The sequence below is a fragment of the Haliotis cracherodii genome, unplaced genomic scaffold (assembly GCF_022045235.1).
Source record: "Haliotis cracherodii isolate W230 unplaced genomic scaffold, xgHalCrac1.p SCAF_5, whole genome shotgun sequence".
Classification (NCBI taxonomy): domain Eukaryota; kingdom Metazoa; phylum Mollusca; class Gastropoda; order Lepetellida; family Haliotidae; genus Haliotis; species Haliotis cracherodii.
In genome coordinates, this window is record NW_027266308.1 from 51,686,135 (window position 1) to 51,702,312 (window position 16,178).

Consider the following 16,178-nt stretch of genomic DNA (forward strand, 5'->3'; position numbering starts at 1 on the left):
GGAAAGAACATCAATAGTTGGTTTTCTTCCTTAAAAAAGTGGTAGTGATACAGGTGACAAATAATAATTTGTATGGGGCTTCAGGTAATTTTTCACTTATTAACTATTTCATAAGATTTAAAGCTTAAGATCAACCTTTGACTTGAATGCCACAAACATACTATTACTAAAAAAACTGAAAACTAGTTGTTGTTTAACTCCAAATTTCAATTAGTATGATCAAATGAAATGTTTTTTCTCTCTAAGCTGTAAATATCTGATATTTCAAAGCAAATAAATCTCTCTGACATCAAATGATTTGTCTTTCATCTCAAGAATTGAGGCATGGCCCACTAGTCATGCCAAGCAATCTCAAACATAATTGGCATACATCTGGATCCGTTCTTGATTTCTTGAACAAGCACAGCTGAAGCATGCACATCAAAGGTTGGTCAAAGCATAACAGACAGATATCAACTACATACATTTCATTGATACAAGAACTCAACATGTACACTACTCCAAAGACGTAAAAGAACACACAACTCTTTCATATTACCATAGCTGATCTGTCATGACACAGAGTTCACTCTAGATATTTTCTGACATGGGCCCTTTATTTGAAAATTTCAAATTTTCCTGATGTACGCCCATACAGCACAAAGTTAAAATGTCCCATTGTATTTGAAAATGTGGCCCTTTTTTTCAAATCCAGGGGCTAAAAGCACAAGGCACCACCCTAGAATTATCGCTGCCAGTGCATCCAAACAGCTGCGATGCAGAATTGTTAATTAAGTGTTTTACATATGACATGTTCATGATGTATGATGCATACATAATTTAGCATGTTTAACTCATATGATGGAAATTAATACAATCTTATTATTTTGTTACCATGGTGATTCTTTGATAAGAATATTACAAAATGGCATGGTTTTTGCATTTCAATAACTTTTGATGATCATTGACGAAAATTATGAAAAAATATTTTTGTTACCACAAACATGACAAAATGCAAAGATATTTCCCTAGTTCTAATCAATAATAGACCGTGGTGAAAGCCCGCAGATCTGGACTACACAAAATCATTTTCTATAGAAACATGAAAGAATTGAGTGTACTTGGGACTTCTTTGGAGTAGTATATATTACCCATGAGGAATAAAGGATCAATAGTAGTAACTTCCTGACTGCTAGCAATTTAGAAGCTGCTCTAAGGCTGAGGCAACAGGATGACAGACTCCTGTTGATCATCTATGTTAACTGAGACTTGCTCCATCAACACAACAGGCTGACTTCAGTGAAGTCTCTTTGCATGGGTTAATATTTCAAACAGTTTCCTTCAGTCTCTTCTTAACCATGATAACCGATAATAAACAGAATAACCTACTGGAAACTTGGATTTACAAATTATCTGTCCCTCTCAGATGAATTGTGTTAAGCCTCACACCACATGAAGAACATAACCCTCCCATTCCCTTGGGACAGATAATCAATAATTCCTTGTCGCTCGTTGATTATTCTCCAGATCTGATTCCAAGTCACAGTGACACCAGCTATCTCCAATACGACTCATACAATACTCAGCATCTACAAATGAAAGCGGATTTCTAGCTGACAGTACATTCATGTTTCTAAAGTTACAGAAGCTCTAGTTATTTGCCATATACACCATCAAACGTAATGTTGTAGGACCTCACAAAGGTTGCAGACCCAAAGTCTCAGTTTGCACATGTGGTTGATATTAAAAGAAGGCACCAGGTATAAGAAATGCTGACAGTCCTTATCATCGGCATGACACTTTTCATCATAATCATCCTAAACTTGGATTTCGAATCCTTGAAATTGGTGCAACGGTGTAAAAACTGTGCTCAAATTGAAAAATATTCAACTCCAATTGTGTTCATGAAATAGTCGTGGAAACAGTCTGACAGTGAAGGCGGTAAGTTGGCAATAATTGCAAGGTTACGCGGTATCTGCCACAACTCATGTTGGTGGCTACAACAGGAACATCGTGGACAACACACCATTGCTGCCGCTTGGTTTGTTCAGAAATAATTACATCCGATCAGGTGTCCTATTGCATTGAGAAATACAAACATTCCATCATATACAATTGCACTTCGAAAGGCCTTGAGGCCAGAATGTTCCTACATGTGAAACATAGCATTCGGTGGGTGGTGGTGTATGTACAATTGATCGCTGTACAGTCCTACACAATTCACAATGTACAAATGGAAATATAAAGCTCTCCCGCAGAAAATCCCTCAACAACATCAATTATCAAAACAAAAGAAACCATCATGGTGTCTGTGTAACTTAAGAAACACATATTTTTTCAACACTGAAAATGCTTTCTTTTTCGTGAAAAACGTAAGATAAAATAAATAACAAATAAGGATTTCTGTATGAAAACATACAAGCCATTTTAAATCTCCAATTGAAACGTATGCCGGACTCAAATGTGGGATGAATATGTCCTCACCTTTGTCAAATGCATGAACCGATCAGATGACTTAATGGTGTAAAACATTTTAAGGGGTTAAAGGTCACACATCATTTCCATGTGATATACTCAATTACAGGTTGATGTTCTGCCCTCATCTTGCCTACAGACAAATTTAGCACTTATTTCTGATACGGGTTTCATTTCAAAAGTATGTCAACTTATCTTATCTTCTTACAATTATCCCTTACAAAAACTATACCAGATTTAACACACCTTCATTAGCTTCTACCGAGAAACTCTGTTAATGCCCATGCTTTCACAATATTGCATTTTACACTCCATGTCTTGGAAATCCCCTTGTCGCATATTGCCAATGCAATGTTAACTATGACTTCAATTAACCTAAATCTTGATAATGTTGCTCTCTAAAATGTCTAATATTTCACCCAAAGGGGTCGCGAGATGACGAGGACACACTAGACACCTACATTTGGAAATGGCATGTTAACCTTGAAGAAAAATCCCCCAAACAAACCCCCTGTAATCACATAAATCAATCATGAAATATTGGACTCTTCTGTGCTTGATATTGAGCCATGGCATCCATTGGTTCAGCATCCTTAGGCAAAAATGTTCGCTTCCAGTTGTTCTTCCATTAGCAAGATACCCATCATCTGCAGAAATTCCATCCCACTGCAGATTGCAACAAAGTGACCACAGTAACTGTCACATTTTGTTAATAATCCAATCAGTGCCTTGTAGCGCGTATGAAGTTGACTTTCCTAACAGATCATGATTTGGTGTGGGCACTCCCCTTCTGGTTGATCTGTCCGTCTGTGACTAAGGCGTTGGCCACCACCTACAGAAAGGGAAGCAACTCTGTCAGATGTACAGAGTGCCATGCCGGCTGCCTCCATCACCAATGTCTAGCTCAAAGTCTTCGTGCATGTGCATCTGACTCATAGAGGAAGTTGCCATGGCAATGTCTGGCATCATGTCACTGAGAACACTGTCACTGCTGGCCTCATTCTGAACAAACACAAGAGAAAATATCTATGTAAATAACAGTAATGATCATAGGATGACTTTTCATTACTTTCAAAGAACACTGCTACCAACGTCACAATATATATCTTATCAGTATAAGTGTATGAAACATGTTCATCAAATATCATTCCTACCATCCATTGGCATCACAACAATATTATCACTGATTACTTCAAACTTGCAAAAATGGACCAAAACAGAATTAAATCGAGTTTTCAAATTGAAAAAAATAATACCATTATCCACCTGTTATGGGTTTTCAGATGCCAAGAAACAGTCATAGTTTTCTCTCTAATTATATGAAAAACTGTAAAACACCTCATTCATTTCTAAAAGACAACTTTCTCTTAAAGACAAGCAATTATCTGAGTATTTACAATGTCTGTGAGATGCTACACCCCAATAATAGTGCGAGTAATCACGATAAACATGGCTGTCCACAAAACGTATGATCCCTCACTATGTTATTTGATAGGAACAACAAGTGTGTCCAAGCAGGGTTGCCTCCCTTACCTCTACTGGGCTGTAGGATCCAGGGGGAGACAGAGAGACTGCTGGACTGTGCTTCTGCCGTGTGGGGGATGCGATGTACCGCCTCTCGGCATAGTGGGTGTCCTCTGTGTAGTAGTATTGACTGTTGGTCATCACCTCCGTCGTGCTGTCGGGCATGCCAAACTCCCGCACCACACGCAGTTGTATCTGGAAGCTCACCGCCCGCTTGTCGGAACAGGGCAGGGAGTACGCACGTTGAGCAACTTTTGATCTCTGTAGCTCTGCCTCGCGTTGAAGCATCGTCACATATGTATTTCGGTCAGGCACTGCACAAATAGAAAACACGTTTTGACTTACGTTCAGGTACAGACCAGCACAAAAAGGGAGGAACCAGAGCATAGGGCATGTTACTAACCTGGTCGAGTCCCTGCGATGATATCAACAGTAGAAGCAGGGGCCAGGGCATAGGGCATGTTACTAACCTGGTATAGTCCCTGCTATGATATCGACAGTAGAAGCAGGGGCCAGAGCATAGGGCATGTTACTAACCTGGTATAGTCCCTGCTATGATATGGACAGTAGAAGCAGGGGCCAGAGCATAGGGCATGTTACTAACCTGGTATAGTCCCTGCTATGATATGGACAGTAGAAGCAGGGGCCAGAGCATAGGGCATGTTACTAACCTGGTATAGTCCCTGCTATGATATGGACAGTAGAAGCAGGGGCCAGAGCATAGGGCATGTTACTAACCTGGTATTGTCCCTGCTATGATATCGACAGAAGAAGCAGGGGCCAGAGCATAGGGCATGTTACTAACCTGGTATAGTCCCTGCTATGATATGGACAGTAGAAGCAGGGGCCAGAGCATAGGGCATGTTACTAACCTGGTATAGTCCCTGCTATGATATGGACAGTAGAAGCAGGGGCCAGAGCATAGGGCATGTTACTAACCTGGTATTGTCCCTGCTATGATATCGACAGTAGAAGCAGGGGCCAGGGCATAGGGCATGGCATAGTGTCTGTCTTCTACCATGTAAAGTGTGTCGGGGATGGATGAGATGTTGAGCATCCGAACCCGGCCTGCATCCTGCTCATGGGCCTGAGACAACTGCTCCTCAAGGATGGACTGTAACAAGAGTGACACATTACTCCAAGTGTTACCACAAATACACAAGGAAACTTCAAACAAACATACCCAGATTAATCAAATATATTACAGAACATGTAATTGTTCACCATGAACTTTGCCCAACCAATAATTATCATTGTATTATGGTTACCTAATTATATTTATTTAAATAATTTATCTTATTAGCATTGTATTATAAACCCAGGAATGAAAATCTTACTGTGCTAATACTATAAGAAAAATAAATTCTAATTTTGAAACCTATTATACTGCAAGAAATAATTAAAATGACCTACTTGTCACAAATTACAAGTATTTGACTCTACTAGCATTACCTCCCTTGAGCATCGTCCAACCCAACCCCTCCAATGCAGCCTGTGCAAGACACTATTGAGTCTACTTGCAAAAACATCTTTTTGAGATTTTATTGTTATCATAGTGACAATTATTAGCTGAGCTGAACATAATGTACTAGACTGCTTCAGTCTTGGTGGTGGGACGAAACATCGTTACCCGACACTGCAAACTGTTAATCATTAGTGTGCCAGGTATTTGGCAATCCTGTCTATGAAAAAGATGGCTTACGCACCACAGATAAGCGCACAGATAAGCGCACAGATAAGTGCACATGCAAGTATCGCAATATGTATCAGATCGTGAGCAAGGTATCGTGATACGTATCACATCGCACAGTTGGTGTATCGTCCTAGCCCTAGCTGGTGTATATTGCAAGGTGATAATGGAGACAACAATTTATTTACACTTAATAATTGCCAGTTGTAATGAGATATAAACTGCACACAGTAGAACTGCTGGTCCATCCTAGGACTCACCTTAGCCTCCTCATAGTATGGAGTAAATAACCGTGGTCGGACAAACACGCCATTGTTCTTGCCCCGCACCCAGGCACACATTCTCTGCCCTGTTGACTCATCCCCGATCATGTGGGAAGGAGGGGTGCTCACAAGGCCACGCTTGATAGCATTGTTTAAAGTGTCATTGTTATAAGGTATCACGTGATCCATTCGGACCAATGGCAGCATTTCTGCTAAAATGTCTCTCAACTCGACATCATTTAAGTCCCGTTTCTTGACACCTTTCTTTGTGACACTGTGCGCTGTGTGACTCAGGAGATTGGGTTCTGGAAAAGGGACAAAGATTGGGAATGACGTACATATAACAGTGTTTGAAGACATTGTCATGAAGTCCTACACACAACAAACTCCAAGGGGCTGTTGAAATTGGTTTGTTAAACATGTATGTGCATATTCGTTACTTGCAAGTTAAATGCTAGTTTAGATTTCCCTCCAAAGTTCTGTAACAGGCATTAGCCATGATAATAACAGATAATAGCTAATAATTGTGTGAGAACTCGATATCATCTAATTTGTTTCTTGGAGTGCCAACCTGACAAACAATGTTCATATTTCTATCTTTTCTAACATATCTTAGAAGTTTTCGTAAGTGTGTCAGCATTTGGCAAACATATTTTGAATGAGAGAAACTTGTTCTTTAATACAGTATTTCAATGATTTCTGGAGCATCTTTAGATGCATAAAATGTCAGCCTACCTCTTTCCTCAATCCGCCGAACAAGTTGATGTTCTCCCCACTTCAACACAGACGTCAGGACATCCAGCTCCCCAACCTGCAGTCACCAGAACAATGAGTACAATCAGAACATCCACATATTCCAGTGCTATCTCCAGTCTCATGTACCTCACAGACTGGCCTAGACTAGATGCTCAATAAAGTGAACAATGGCCTGGTCACACCACAGGAGATGGTTTTGTCATGTGATGAAGTCTATGCACTTGAAAATATTCCAGCTACATTTCAGCTTAATACCAAAACAGACAATCCAGTTAAATTATGAGCAACGATCCATGTCATCAAAGTATGACACAAAATCAACCAAGTCACCAAGTCTGACCACTGATCAATGAAGTCGCTTTGTACGACTAGCAAAGGTTTCTAGCGTCTAATTCTAAGCTGGAATCCCACCTTTGGACTAGTCTTGCATCAGAGCTGTGGGATAGCTGTACACAACATTACCTGTAGGAAGTCGGAGCGCAGGGCCTCCAGGAGGTACTCCTTGTTGAGGTCCACCAGGCCCGGGGAGTGGGCCAACTGCAGGAACTCCTCTGTCAGGAAGTGCATGGCTTGGCGGTGGACCCAGCGCGACCCGTGGGGCTCCGAACTCCAGTTCAACACTGCCGTCAGGTTGTCTAGTGACAGGCTGTCCACGATGATGTCCTCACAACCTGCCAATGACAAGGAATGTCAGTCACATGATGCAAAGAATGTCGGTCACAGTGCAAAGGAATGTCAGTCACAGTGCAAAGGAATGTCAGTCACAGTGCAAAGGAATGTCAGTCATGGTGCAAAGGAATGTCGGTCACAGTGCAAAGGAATGTCAGTCACAGTGCAAAGGAATGTCAGTTACATGGTGCAAAGGAATGTCAGTCACAGTGCAAAGGAATGTCAGTCACAGTGCAAAGGAATGTCAGTCATGGTGCAAAGGAATGTCAGTCATGATGCAAAGGAATGTCGGTCACAGTGCAAAGGAATGTCAGTCATGATGCAACGAATGTCGGTCACAGTGCAAAGGAATGTCAGTCACAGTGCAAAGGAATGTCAGTCATGGTGCAAAGGAATGTCAGTCACAGTGCAAAGGAATGTCGGTCACAGTGCAAAGGAATGTCAGTCACAGTGCAAAGGAATGTCAGTTACATGGTGCAAAGGAATGTCAGTCACAATGCAAAGGAATGTCAGTCACAGTGCAAAGGAATGTCAGTCACAGTGCAAAGGAATGTCAGTCACGGTGCAAAGGAATGTCGGTCACAGTGCAAAGGAATGTCAGTCACAGTGCAAAGGAATGTCAGTCACACGATGCAAAGGGATGTCAGTCACAGTGCAAAGGAATGTCAGTCACGGTGCAAAGGAATGTCGGTCACAGTGCAAAGGAATGTCAGTCACAGTGCAAAGGAATGTCAGTCACGGTGCAAAGGAATGTCAGTCACAGTGCAAAGGAATGTCAGTCACACGGTGCAAAGGAATGTCGGTCAAAAACTACAAAGGAATGTCAATCACAGTGTAAAGAAATGTCAGTCACAGTGCAAAGGAATGTAGGTCACAGTGCAAAGGAATGTCAGTCACAGTGCAAAGAAATGTTGGTCACAGTGCAAAGGAATGTTGGCAAAAACTACAAAGGAATGTCAATCACAGTGTAAAGGAATGTCAGTCACAGTGCAAAGGAATGTCGGTCACAGTGCAAAGGAATGTCGATCACAGTGCAAAGGAATGTCAGTCACAGTGCAAAGGAATGTCGGTAACAGTGCAAAGGAATGTTGGCAAAAACTACAAAGGAATGTCAATCACAGTGTAAAGGAATGTCAGTCACAGTGCAAAGGAATGTCTCTCACAAGATGCAAAGGAATGTCAGTCACACAGTGCAAAGGAATTTCAGTCACAGTGCAAAGGAATGTTGGCAAAAACTACAAAGGAATGTCAATCACAGTGTAAAGGAATGTCAGTCACAGTGCAAAGGAATGTCTCTCACAAGATGCAAAGGAATGTCGGTCAAAAACTACAAAGGAATGTCAATCACAGTGTAAAGGAATGTCTCTCACAAGATGCAAAGGAATGTCGGTCAAAAACTACAAAGGAATGTTGGTCAAAAACTACAAAGGAATGTCGGTCACAGTGCAAAGGGATGTCAGTCACAAGATGCAACAGGAAGTCAGACAAAAACTACAAAGGAATGTCGGACAAAAACTACAAAGGAATGTCAGTCACAGTGCAAAGGGATGTCAGTCACAGTGCAAAGGAATGTCTCTCACAAGATGCAAAGGAATGTCGGTCAAAAACTACAAAGGGATGTCGGTCACAGTGCAAAGGGATGTCAGTCACAAGATGCAACGGGAAGTCAGACAAAAACTACAAAGGAATGTCAGTCACACAGTGCAAAGGAATGTCAGTCACAATGCGAAACGAATGTTAGCCACAAGGTGCAAAAGGAATGTCGTCCAAAAACTACAAAGGAATGTCGGTCAAAAACTACAAAGGAATGTCGGTCAAAAACTACAAAGGAATGTTAGTCACACAGTGCAAAAGGAATGTCAGTCACATTGTAAAGGAATGTCAGTCAATGTGGAAAGGAATGTCAGTGACAAGGTGCAAAGGAATGTCAGTCAAAACCTACAAAGGAATGTCAGTCACAGTGTAAAGGAATGTCAGTCAAAACCTACAAAGGAATGTCAGTCACAGTGTAAAGGAATGTCAGTGACAAGAAGCAAACGAATGTCAGTGACAAGAAGCAAACGAATGTCTGTGACAAGAAGCAAACGAATGTCAGTGACAAGAAGCAAACGAATGTCTGTGACAAGAAGCAAACGAATGTCAGTGACAAGAAGCAAACGAATGTCAGTGACAAGAAGCAAACGAATGTCAGTGACAAGAAGCAAACGAATGTCAGTGACAAGAAGCAAACGAATGTCAGTGACAAGAAGCAAACGAATGTCAGTGACAAGAAGCAAACGAATGTCAGTGACAAGAAGCAAACGAATGTCAGTGACAAGAAGAAAACGAATGTCTGTGACAAGATGCAAAGAAAAACTACAAAGGAATGTCAGTCACGGTGCAAAGGAATGTCAGTCACAGTGCAAAGGAATGTCAGTCACAGTGCAAAGGAATGTAAGTCACAGTGCAAAGGGATGTCAGTTGGCATCAGTATGGTGAAACCATGATATCATGTCATATAGGGGACTAAACATTGTTGAAATACAATCATGACATAAAGATTAATATTAATCAGTTAATGTTAACCATTATGCATTTTTGGCTACACAGTGTTTTCAAACAACATAACAAATGACAGCTCATTTTGCAAACTGCACTCTAAGCATGCCAAGTGGCTAACCATGGTCAATAAAAATAATTTATGTGATTACTGATTAAACATGTTAAAGAGGCCTCGTATCCTTCTGCAGTAAACAGGTGAACAGATATGGCATGTACATGTTACATGGAAATGAATGACTTTACATAAAATGATTTTGTGAATCTTCGTTCCTGAACTACCATATTTGATAATGTGAAGTAACATCCCCAATGAGAAAATCTGCCAAGATGACAAAGGTATCCTTCACCATGTTCAGATAAAAAAATGTCTTACAACCAGCCTTGAAAGATCAATTATGAAATGGTTCCTGGACATTTTTACCTCTAACCTTCAAACTCTTTAGATTTCATACTTTTACACACACACAAATAATCAAAAAACAAAATGTCGGCCAAACGAACTCATTTAAAAATCCCCTAATGGCAACTGTGCTTTAGGAATGTTTCAAGCCCTGACAATTCTATGAAAACATTGCATGCTGTTTGTTGAGAACCCAAAGTAACTTGCAGCAAGGTTTAGGCTGTTGAACGTACACAGCATCAAGGTGACGAGGCTACAAAAAGTGCTGTGGTTACCTCCCCTGGTTTGATAAAATGCTAGAGCAGAGGCTGTCGGAAGGACAACACTCGCTCCCCTTTCCTTGTGAGGCCCTGTCAGCTTCAAGAGAAGTGTTGACTTTCTCATTGCTTGTGTTTGTGGAGGTGATTTACACACCACACAGCTTCTCACCATGCTCAAGGCTACTGCATGTACTTCAGCTTAGGCCATATTGTGGTTTCAAACATTTCTGACATTCAAGATCAAGTTAAGCATTTTTAACTTCCTTAAATCAATTTTTAACTGCATCATAGATGATACTTCATACAGTTACATTTTAAACAATCTTTTACTGATTTAGACATTTCATAATCTTAATAACTGCACAAAAGTACAGAAACCGTACCTTATCTGGTCAACCAGATAACCACTATCATCCAAGGTTCTCCAGCCAGTCTAGGTTAACTAATTAGCCCTCACTTTACTCGCGTAAGGATCTTTCCTGTTCTTATCTCCTGCTTACTGTATATCGTATAAAACTGACGTATAAATAAATCGCTTTCTTGTTGAAGCATTATCATGATTATGCTTTTGAATACAGTTCCTGGGAAACAAACTGTCCCTTCTTCAAGAGGAATGTTTTGGCCCAATTAGAAAGTTTGTTTAGACGTTGCTAAAATAGAATCAAGGCTTTGATACAGGCTAGAGGATATGCTTGCCTCGGGAAGACGCAACTCATCATACTTTTGCTATTGCTAATGTACTGAAGTGACCAAACTCAAGCATGATCAAACACAAATAGAGCAACATGCCTTTCAATTTTTCTACTGGTGTTGGAAATAATCTGTTAAATTACCTGACTCTAGCTGTACTCATTTTATCATGTTCATTCAATGCTTTAAACATACCCCACCTCTTTACATTACAATGTTCAACTCCTCATGCCTCATGCCTTCACCTAAACATGTCAAGGGAGGGTTGGGATGTTCAGGTCAGGTGGTAGTTCAGGGAGGTTTGATTCAAACACCACATTGTTTGACTACTCGCATGTTATAATGTGCATCAATGTATAGGATGTGGAAGTAATGTTCATGACCATATGACAGGGTTAGAAATTAATTTCTATTTTCACAAGTTTGCAAAAGTGAAGTTCTACAGAGTTGACATCAATTAATGGTAAATGTGGTAATCCACAAAGAAATGCCACTTATTCTCCCGAAAGTTCACTTGTCTCACTTTAGTGGACTAATGCTAATTTCAAACCCTGTCAAAATCTGATGATGATCACCTAGATATACAGAACCAATGCCTGTGACACTAATTATAACATCAATACCTAGTGTGGTAACCATTAAGATGGTAAAGACTGTAGAGCATAATTTCTCTTTCAGCACATTAACATGGTTACATCTTCCTAACTCAAGGATGTTATCATGGTTGTACTCACCCTGAGATAGAATGGGGAAGTCGAGGAACTGTCCTATCTGATAGATCTCCATTGCTTCGTCTACAATGGTCATCTGACATCGCCCACTGGACACCATGGCCTGGACCTCACTGAGACTGCACATGCTGGAGCTGCCCCGCACAATACATGACAAATCCACTGTGTCCTGGTACACTGCGTTAAGCAGAACCCTCGCATACCTCCGCGAGATCACAGACTCATCTAATACTATCCTAGATGGGGTATGCAGCGCTCGTTCTGTCAGTTCCTCACCAGATCGAGCTCGTCTGATGATCAAGTTCCTGAAAAATGGAGACCTTGCTGCCAAGATGGCTTTGTGGCAAGGGAACTCCAACTTTGACGTCCGGTTTGAACAATGCATAGATTGAGAGGCCTCAGCCAGACTGGCTCCAAGCATTTCAGCCTGGTCATTCTCAGAGGAAAAGACTAACACAGCATCACTGTTTTCACTGTTGTCCAGCAGCACCTTTAGATCATGTTCCAGCTGATTTGGGATCCCGAACTCTTCTGCAAGTTGTGGCAGGATCTCATTTGTCTCTATACTCAGTTCTTGTGTGTTCAGCTCGTCTGTGTAGAGATACCGTAACAAGGCTGAAAACAGGTGAATATCCACTCGCGGTGTTTTCAACTTGACCAGTATTGATGCACCATAGTCTGGATGATGAGACAACAGGTTCCTGAAAAATGGACTTCTTAATGACAGGATTGATCTGTGAGCTGGAAAACAGGCTCCACGATATATCAAATCCACATCAGTGCAGAATTTATATTCATAGAGAGTTGCTAGGTCCTGGCGCAGAGTATGGGCAATGGGTCGAGCAAGACTTGCTGCTGCGGCCAACTCCTTCAATGCTGCAAGAGCCTCATACTCATGAACCAAAGCACTTACATCACGAACATGCCATGTGGAGATTAATTCTCGTAAAGCTTTGCCATAATCCAACGATCGACTGTGCCGTCTTGCTCGTATCAGCTTTTTACGAAGTGTTGCAAATTTGGATGCTTTTTTCTTTTTGTCGCGTGCACTAAGTTCACTGTCGGACACAACATAGGCCTGAGAGAGGCGGGCAAAGGCAGACCTTGCTGTTGCCTGTGTCCTCTCAGGCAGGGAGGAGTTAGCTCCCATTGTCTACAGTTGGTGCCGGTCACAGCTCACTTCCATCGTCAACACCTGAAACAACGAAACAGAAAATGAAACCAAGTATTACCCAACATCTATTTATCATAATCACATCTTCCCGAGTCTGTTCAAAGTCTTGTCAGTTATTCTTGCCTCCGAATCTAGCACACATAAATACTGTAGGTATAAAGGGTGGCTATTGGGACTATTTTCACTATTGGGAATGCATTGTAATAGTAGCCCACACTATTGTTATAGTATTGCGATAGTTGTCAACTATTGCAATAGTATTGCAATAGAAGTAAACCAACTTTAAGGCTTGATAATAATAGAAATGAATAAAATATTGCTGACAATCTCAAAAACAGCCATTTTCCCCTGTTGCTACTCAAACCCAAGGAGAGTACCTCTCATCTGAAGTTGTTGTAATCCTTGCTAACAATAACAAACCACAAAGGCAGGTTTGAAATTCACATAATATATGTGTTCTTCATAATTAATTGTAACTATTGAAACTATCGACAGTTATGCATACTATTGATGATACTATTGTCATTTTTTAATTCCCATTAATATAGTACAAAGTAGTATGGCATATAAATAACAATAGTTTGATGTATCGCTACACTCCTAAAAGGTATCAATGGTATGAGATTGAGAATGATAAGTAATACTATGCATCAATATCACAATATTTAACAAAGTATGTATGACACTAGACTAACATTTAGTCTATGAAATCTTATATTACACAAAACCCTATTCGACTCGAATAATTTTCCTGATGCTGATTTCATGTGGAATAGAGCTAGCTAGAGCTGGCTAGACTTGCTTTTGTATACGTTTCTAGATTGTGGAATATATTATGAAAATAAAACACAGTCACAGCGGTAGAAACTAACATTTTTAGTCCACTACTCCATATATTGATAACATATAGCAAAACCCTTAAAATGGCCAATTGCTACTAGTCCTTATGATACCTTAACTATTGGGCAGTTTGGCAAGGACTATAGGACCAGTGCCTGTTTCTAACGCTGTGTCATGGTGTAGGACTAGATTGACACAACAAATGATAAAAATAATCTTTTGGATGTCATATGAAGCTTATACATCAACATAACAGACACGATCCCACAGGTATGTGGAATGGTTTTGAAATAAGATCACCAGTAATTATTAGTTCAACATCTGTAGAAGTTTAATTCCATATTCTTCTCAAAACGTAACCAAATAAATTTTAGAATAGCACAATTAACAAAACTTAAATTCCCATCAATCTAGCCCATCATTTACCACAACCATCGTCTCAAACCAGATGTTCACCAAATAAAAGTTTATTCTTGTAATGCTTTGCAGTTTCCTGCAGAAATTTGACAAGTCGGTCTAAATTTCCCAACCCAATAAATTCCTGCCGCTGTCTGTATGATAACAACAGTGTGGTTGGGCAGGGGGGGGATGGCGTGTACTCGGTGCATGCCTCAGCTAACACATGTTTGATGATGGTCTCATGTCAACATCACCTGTAGACACTCAAACACTGCTCAATGCAGATCCCCTGCTTCCTCCACCAATAACACTGACAACAGGAACATGAACAATCACAATACTTAACCCTCCATGCACCAGTAATGCACCAGGAACACGCCATCTCCACAAGGATGCAGCACTTGCATTTTCAGACATCCAAACCTTCCCCTTGTTTCATAATAATTTCTGGCCATTTCCGGGGGAGCCTCTTATAATAATTTTCAGATTAATATAATAACTTTTGAAATTTCAAAGAAATTGAACAAAATCAGCTCATAAAAATCATGAACTTTTGACATGTTTAACAGAGCAAGAAAAATCTCAGCTACTGTTTATAATGGAAATCAATGTGCGAAATAAAAGAGGTTCTTCTCCTACTTATGTGAATCTGGAGACCACCTAAATCATTTCATTCTTATCCAATGTTCACATTATAGTTATGACAAGGACCCTGTGAGTTGCATGCTTAATTTCAAACACTTCATCGTTCATTATATTTCTAATACTGGTTGTTTTATAAAAAGTCACAAACTGATAGTAAATAATTCACTGGTTAAAATTCCATTTTTACCTACAGCATGTTTCCAAGACTTCCAGCTCCATGGGAACCCTGCATGCTTCTACTGTTAATTTGTCAAACAAAGCAAGCCATACAGCATGTAGAGTGTCAGCATTAATCCTGACTAGGAAGCATTGGGTCTAAATATTTCCTTGTAATTTCATGACTTATAAGGCTTAAGATGTGACACCGAGCTATTTCGTTACATGTTCCCTCAAAACTAATGACAGACTGGTAATAATTACTAAGGTGAAAATAACAGTCATATCATCATGATCAGACAAGGAATAACAATCAAACCAGGGACTCAACATGAAAAGGGAAAGCTTTAACCAGTAGTCTACCCCACACTCCTTTACAATTGTTCGTTTGTTGTTTGACATGTTTAACACCAGCAACATTCTAGCCATATGACAGCGGTCTGTAAATAATCAAGTCTGGACCAGACAATCCAGTGATTGATATCATCAGCATCAATCTATGCATCAATTCTAACGTGGAACTTGATGGCCCACTCCTTACCTGCAAGATGTTATCGTCTGTTGTTTGTGGCATATATTCAAGATTAACCATAATATTCAAAGACCTATATCATATAACGGCAGCCTGTAAATAATCGAATCTGGAGCAGATAATCCAGTGATTGATAGTATGATCAATGATCCATACCATCAGGTAATGATTACACCTACTCAATCAAGTCACCAAGCCTGATCACCTTATCCAGTTGCCTCAGGGACTCCCCACAGGGTCTACTAAATAAATAAAATACAAGCCTCTTCAAACTGCTGTCGAGGTATCCACATGATAATCACTGCTGGCTAAGTTCTAACTGTTGGTAAGGACAGTGAAAGGGTTAACAATGGTATAGGCATTGGCGTGGCAGTCCCAAAGGTTAGACAACTCATTGACCAGCTCAGCCTCATGCCGCCATTGTGTATTGACCAGGTCAATATTATACAATGTA

At 40.3% G+C, this 16,178-nt stretch overlaps 1 protein-coding gene across 1 annotated transcript in view; it reads right to left on the reverse strand.

The window, feature by feature from the left end:
* Positions 1–2,310: 2,310 nt before the first annotated feature.
* The window catches only part of LOC139442648 (BTB/POZ domain-containing protein 7-like), a 33,809-nt gene continuing 19,941 nt past the window's right edge, over positions 2,311–16,178 (reverse strand). Inside the window, exons 2-8 of the mRNA XM_071223505.1 lie at positions 11,982–13,173; positions 7,150–7,358; positions 6,667–6,742; positions 5,929–6,236; positions 4,918–5,092; positions 3,988–4,292; positions 2,311–3,456 (exon numbers count right to left, since the gene is read on the reverse strand). Of these exons, the coding sequence (XP_071079606.1) occupies positions 3,310–3,456; positions 3,988–4,292; positions 4,918–5,092; positions 5,929–6,236; positions 6,667–6,742; positions 7,150–7,358; positions 11,982–13,128 (2,367 nt within the window). The 5' untranslated portion in view covers positions 13,129–13,173 and the 3' untranslated portion in view covers positions 2,311–3,309. The remainder of the gene's footprint in view (positions 3,457–3,987; positions 4,293–4,917; positions 5,093–5,928; positions 6,237–6,666; positions 6,743–7,149; positions 7,359–11,981; positions 13,174–16,178) is intronic.